This window comes from Salvelinus sp. IW2-2015, linkage group LG19, assembly GCF_002910315.2.
Source record: "Salvelinus sp. IW2-2015 linkage group LG19, ASM291031v2, whole genome shotgun sequence".
NCBI classification, from domain to species: Eukaryota; Metazoa; Chordata; class Actinopteri; order Salmoniformes; family Salmonidae; genus Salvelinus; species Salvelinus sp. IW2-2015.
In genome coordinates, this window is record NC_036859.1 from 33908716 (window position 1) to 33915694 (window position 6979).

The following is a 6979-nucleotide window of genomic DNA, read 5'->3' on the forward strand; positions in this document are numbered from 1 at the left end:
GCAAATGTTTGTTTTCATGAATTTGTACGATAAATTCTAATTTTACTTCTTTGTGGCTGTGGTAACTAGTGACCACGGAAGCCAGTGTCGTGACGTATTCAACGTGCGACCGCTTGCATGAAATCGACACAAGACACAATCAGTCGTGATGTATTTTGCAACAGGCGTCTGGTCGTCCAGGCGAAGAGAGTATACACGAAAATTATGTGGTCCAGGTATCGGTTCATTTGGGTAAATACATGTTGCTACATATTTCTGAATTAATTGGAGTCAGTCAAGACAATACTAAACATGCTGACGTCTAATAGTGTGTGCTACATTTTGGTTAGAGAATTTTTTTTGCTGCACGCTTTGGTCCCAAATCCTTTCSGTGTGTTGTTGGAGGCTCTGACATGACACATGCGGGCTAGCTTCAAACGTGGTTCAAGTTAGCTAGCTAGCATACCGGTAGTTAGGATTCACAGTAGCCAATAATCAAAACATTGTATTGCCGTGCCAGTATGTACATTGCCAGAGAGTAGGTAACGCTACTGTGAACTAGCTATTTGAGTTATATATTAGTTAAATTAGGCATCTTAAGGGCATGTTTTTCTCAGCGTGTGGTGTCTATAGTACGTCTAGCCAGTCGGCTGAGGAGGCAAAGAAGGGAAAAATWGAAGGCAAGGGTCAGGTGTCTTGTTTTCCTTCCTCGGACCCAACTGAAGGCACTCAAATGGGGAGCCATACCCTGGAGACCATGACCTATTCGAGTCATTCACTCAAAAGCGGTAAGCTCTCAGCCGTCCAATCAAACACAAGGCTAGAGCTATTAGTCCCTCTCTCACACAAGAGCAGGATAAAGCACAAACTTAAAGTGGAGCCTTCCATTGTCTCTGCTCCAGTCCTCCCTAGTGTAGCTATTAGCAACCATGGGCTTGAACCTGACTCTGAGTGCATTGCTCCCACAGACAACACTCAAGCAAATCTGAGATCAGATCTAAAGCAGATCTCTGTGTCTCTGACCTGCTCTGACCTGCCCCTGAGTCAGTCCCCCTCCATGCACTCCCCTTGCCCTCCCTCCACAGTGCACATCAATAGACAGCCCCTGCCAGTCACACACGCCTCTTACCTCTGCTGCAGCCCTGTGGCACAGGTCCACGACCCATCCCTAACCACAACCGCAGCCCCCATTAGATCCACAAACCATAGACAACGCCTGAAAGGGGGCCTAAAGCACAACAGAAAAGGAGTCTCTCCTCTCTCCATGCGACACAAGAGGCATTCGCGGCGCCGGTGTAACATCCAGTTCTGGTGCCAGGTGTGGCTGAAGCGGGGGCACAGAAAGTGGCGGAGAGCCAGGTGTCTCCACTGGTTCTCCATGATCAGAGCTAAAAGACTGGYGGAAACCAGGAGACTCCTGTCTATTGTCAACACACAGATGTCTTATAAATACACTGGGGAATTGGAGGAAAGTCAGAAATGGCAGAAGGTACGCAAAGGAAAAGAAGTGGTCACTACGGCCATTGCATGTGATGGTCAAGGCCTGGACAGTGCAGAGGACAGCCAGGCAAGTTCAAATTGCATTACACCAACATAGCAGTCAATACAAAGTCCATGAGCATGTACATGTCATCCATTTATATGCTCAGGCCTATCCAAACACATTTATAAATCAATACAAGAGACCCATACTGACAGCAATAAAATCCAAAATAGCTAAATACTGTTTACTTATTTAGGCAAAGGGGAGTTTGGAACAGAAGGTGTGTCCGTCTGTGGGCACATCAGTGCTGTGTAGCAACCCTGTCAAGGAGGAGGACCAGGGCATAGTCAGAGCTAGGGATGCGGCCACCGCCACTAAACAGGACACATTGGTGACAAAGCGAGCAGTGCTGCATCYACCTCAGAGCCAGTGGGCGTCCACGGACGTCAGCTGGGAAGCAACAACGACGCTCATCCATGGTACATTTTGTTTTTCTTAAACTTTTAAAATGTTTCCTTAAGTGCTGCCTTGAGTGTCTAATGTTCTTTCTATCTCCGCAGAGTTCCTTGACTGCTTCTATGTGAAGTACGGAAGTTTCATCCCATTGAGCAAGAGCGATGTACTGAAGCACCTTAACAAGAAGCTGAACACTGACCTTACTATATGGTTAGATTACTGTTGGTTATTACTGCATTGTCGGAACTAGAAGCACAAGCATTTCGCTACACTCGCATTAACATCTGCTAACCATGTGTATGTGACTAATAAAATTTGATTTGATTTGACTAAGGGGCAAGTACATAATAAATACAACAGAGAAGACATGGTTTTAGTTCCCTCACTTCATAATGCAATATGAGTAGTATGCCCTGTTTTTCCTGATCATGTGGCCTGACTTGGGTATACTAGGCCAGGGCTGCCCAACCCTCTTCCTGGAGATCTACTGTCCTGTAGGTTTTCAGTCCAACCCTCTTCCTAGAGATCTACCGTCCTGTTGGTTTTCAGTCTAACCCTCTTCCTAGAGATCTACCGATCCTGTAGGTTTTCAGTCCAACCCTCTTCCTGGAGATCTACCGTCCTGTAGGTTTTCAGTCCAACCCTCTTTCTAGAGATCTACCGTCTGTTGGTTTCAGTCCAACCCTCTTTCTAGAGATCTACCGTCCTGTTGGTTTTCAGTCCAACCCTCTTTCTAAGATCTACCGTCCTGTTGGTTTTCAGTCCAACCCTCTTTCTAGAGATCTACCGTCCTGTTGGTTTTCAGTCCAACCCTCTTCCTAGAGATCTCGTCCTGTTGGTTTTCAGGTCCAACCCTCTTCCTAGAGATCTACCGTCCTGTAGGTTTTCAGCCCAACTGTAATTTACCACACCTGATTCTATTTATTAGCTGTTTATTAGCTGCACACCAAGCTGAATCAAGTATTTTAGGTTAGGGTTGGACTGAAAACTTACAGGACAGTAGAACTGGAAGAGGGTTGGGCAACCCTGCTCTAGGCCCTAGCTGTATCTTATATCTCTGGCCCTGGACAACTTTAGACCCAAGGTATAGCCTATCCTGTTGAGGTCACATGGTCAAGGAAAAACTCAGGGCCCTAGGAATTATGAGGCTCTCTACTAAAGAACAAAACAATGTTCTGTTCTGCYCTCTTTCATAGGAAGTATTTAATCTCTGCAGTAGTAATGAAGTACCAGGCTGTCCTAGCGCATAGAATGATGCCCGCTTTCCAGGTGGTCTACAACAAGCACACTCTGACACTGGAAGACTTGTCTACGCTGGACGATCAGAACTGGCTCAATGACCAGGTTGGTGCCTTTGACCCAAATCCACCAATTTTACCATGATATACAGTGCCTTTGGAAAGTATTCAAAMCCCTTGACTTTWMCWCATTTTTGATGCGTTACAGCCTTATTCATAACTGGATTAAATAAAAATCCTCAGGAATCTACACACAATACCCCATATTGACAAACCGAAAAGAGGTTATTTGACATTTTAGAAAATAAATAAAAAACATAWATACTTTATTCAGACCCTTTGCTATGAGACTTGAACATTGAGCTCAGGTGCATATTGTTTCTATTGATCATCCTTGAGATGTTTCTACAACTTGATTGGAGTCTACCTGTGGTCAATTCAATTGATTGGACAAGATTTGGAAAGGTGCACAACYGTCTATATAAGATCCCACAGCTSACAGTGCATGTCAGAGCAAAAAACAAGCCATAAGGTCGAAGGAATYGTCTGTAGAGCTCAGAGACAGGATTGTGTCAAGGCACAGATCTGGGAGGGGTACCAGAAAATGTCTGCAGCRTTGAAGATCCCCAGTAACACAGTGGCCTCCATCATTCTTAAATKAAAAGTTTGGAACCATCAAGACTCTTCCTCGAGCTGGCCGCCCGGCCAAACTGAGCAATCGGAGGAATAAGGGCCTTGGTCACATAGGTGACCAAGAACCCGATGGTCACTCTGACAGAGTTCCAGAGTTCCTCTGTGGAGATGGGAGAATCTTCCAGAAGGACAACCATCTCTGCAGCACTCCACCAATCAGGCCTTTATGGTAGAGTGGCCAGACGGAAGCTACTCCTCAGTAAAAGGCACATGACAGCCCGTTTGGAGTTTGCCAAAAGGTACCTAAAGACTCTCAGACCTTGAGAAACAAGATTCTCTGGTCTGATGAAACCAAGATTGAAGTCTTTGGCCTGAATACCAAGCGTCACGTCTGGAGGAAACCTGGCACCATCCCTACGGTGAAGCATGGTGGTGGCAGCATCATGCTGTGTGGATGTTTTTCAGCGGCAGGGAGACGAGTCAGGATCAAGGCAAAGATGAATGGAGCAAAGTACAGCGAGATCCTTCATGAAAACCTGCTYCAGACCGCTCAGGACCTCAGACTTGGGCAAAGGTTCACCTTCCAACAGGACAACGATCATAAGCACACAGCCAAGACAACGAAGGAGTAGCTTCGGGACAAGTCTCTGACTGTCCTTGATTTGCCCAACCAGACGAGTTTCAGGAGAAAGTTCTTTGTTTCTGGCCATTTTGAGCCTGTAATCGAACCAACAAATGATGATCMTCCAGATACTCAACTAGTCTAAAGAAGGCCAGTTTTATTGCTTCTTTAATCAGAACAACAGTTTTCAGCTGTGCTAACATAATTGCAAAAGGCTTTTCTAATGATCAGTTAAYCTTTTAAAATTATAAAYTTGGATTAGCTAACACAACGTGYCATTGGAACACAGGRGTTATGGTTGCTGATAATGGGCCTCTATGCCTATGTAGATAATCCATAAAAAATCWACCTCTGCCATATCGTGGATTCAGAGCTAATAGAACTCAAAGGGTTTTCTTTAATGGAAGCGTCTCTAATGTYAAACATGTAAAGTGTGGTGTACAGCAGGGCAGCTCTCTAGGCCCTCTATTCTTTTCTATTTTTACCAAAGTGACTGGCATTCCAGCTACAATAGTCATTTACAACATTAACAATGTCTACACTGTATTTCTGATCAATTTGATGTTATTTTAATGGACCAAAAATGTGCTTTTCTTTCAAAAACAAGGACATTTCTAAGTGACCCCAAACTTTTGAACGGTGGTATATATCCATAGACTGATATATAGTGTTATATACGGTCCTGAATGAATTGTGAATAATGATGAGTGAGGAAGTTAGTCACACAAATATCATACCCCAAGACATGCYGACCTCTCACCAATACAATATTCGTGAGTTAGCATTTTTTGAGGGGTATGATATTTCTGCATTCGATTCATTTAGGAATATCCTTAACCATGGTAGCATCCACATGAATGTAGAACTGTTTGACTCAAATGACACTACGTTATTTACCATTCATTTCTAATGRGCACAAAATAATCTGAAACACAACCGAAACACACAGCAAATGCATCCAACAAATTTGTCACAAGCTTCATGTAAWSATTGATTGCTAGGAATATGGGACCAAATACTAAACTTTTGACTATAATACACACAAAGGAATKTGTCCCAATACTTTCGTTCCCCTAAAATAGGGGCACTATGTACTAAAMGTGCTGTAATTTCAGTTGMTAATTCCCTCAAATTAAAGTTGACAGTCTGCACTTCAACCTCAGTCATTGTATAATTTCWATTTCAATTTTCATTGTAAGGTCATGAATATGTATGGAGAATTAATCATGGAGTCTGCACAACACAAGGTAGGTTTTATTTCACATTATATTTCCTCTATTCTATCAAGAAATATTCATAATGTATTATAATGATGTGTTACATTTATAATAATGAGTCTGATCACAGAGGGGTAGAAATTCAACAATAGCCTGAGTCCTGATGCAATTGCGCTTATATAACAAATGGGAGCAACTTTGATTGTCGTCCCTCCATTTGATGCATGTGGTCTTGGTTCCTGAATGAACGTTTTTTTTATTTTTTTACTTTTCTAGGTCCATTTCTTTAACAGCTTCTTCCACCGACAGCTCATGACCAAAGGATATGAAGGKGTGAAGAGGTGGACCAAGAAGGTAAAGGCTGAATTTCAGATTGTTGAACTTTGTTTTGATCTTTCAGAATSGATGTCACTCAAAAGCTTCTGATAAACATTGGAGATGGGGTCTGTTCTGTTTCAATTCAGGAGATTATTTGTGATGTACATCAACTTTAATTGGTGATAATGGAATTGACCCCAACCCGGACCAGGGTCGTTCATTTTAGCTTTCCATTACAACTTTTTTTATTTTTACATTCCGTATTCTAATGACATCCCTGGCGTCTGTTTCACTTCGTGCAAACCGTTTCTACCCTACTGAACACATCCCTGGCGTCTGTTTCACTTCGTGCAAACCGTTTTCTACCCTACTGAACACTCCCTGGCTTCTTTTCACTTCGTGCAAACCGTTTTCTACCCTACTGAACACATCCCTGGCGTCTGTTCACTTCGTGCAAACCGTTTTCTACCCTACTGAACACATCCCTGGCGTCTGTTTCACTTTCGTGCAAACCGTTTTCTACCTCTACTGAACACATCCCTGGGTCTGTTTCACTTCGTGCAAACCGTTTCTACCCTACTGAACACATCCCTGGCGTCTGTTTCACTTCGTGCAAACCGTTTTCTACCTACTGAACACATCCCTGGCGTCTGTTTCACTTCGTGCACCCGTTTTCTACCCTACTGAACACATCCCTGGCGTCTGTTTCCACTTCGTGCAAACCGTTTTCTACCCTACTGAACACATCCCTGGCGTCTTTTCACTTCGTGCAAACCGTTTTCTACCCTACTGAACACATCCCTGGCGTCTGTTTCACTTCGTGCAAACCGTTTTCTACCCTACTGAACACATCCCTGGCGTCTGTTTCACTTCGTGCAAACCGTTTTCTACCCTACTGAACACATCCCTGGCGTCTGTTTCACTTCGTGCAAACCGTTTTTCTACCCTACTGAACACATCCCTGGCGTCTGTTTTCACTTCGTGCAAACCGTTTTTCTACCCTACTGAACACATCCGCTGGCGCTGTTTCCCG

General features: G+C 43.7%; 1 protein-coding gene across 1 annotated transcript in view; it reads left to right on the forward strand.

Moving 5' to 3' along the window:
• Nucleotides 1–128: 128 nt before the first annotated feature.
• LOC111978909 (uncharacterized) overlaps nt 129–6979 on the forward strand; it is a 25234-nt gene continuing 18383 nt past the window's right edge. The window contains exons 1-6 of the mRNA XM_024009155.2: nt 129–1546; nt 1719–1941; nt 2023–2128; nt 3115–3262; nt 5611–5658; nt 5905–5982. Of these exons, the coding sequence (XP_023864923.1) occupies nt 584–1546; nt 1719–1941; nt 2023–2128; nt 3115–3262; nt 5611–5658; nt 5905–5982 (1566 nt within the window). The 5' untranslated portion in view covers nt 129–583. The remainder of the gene's footprint in view (nt 1547–1718; nt 1942–2022; nt 2129–3114; nt 3263–5610; nt 5659–5904; nt 5983–6979) is intronic.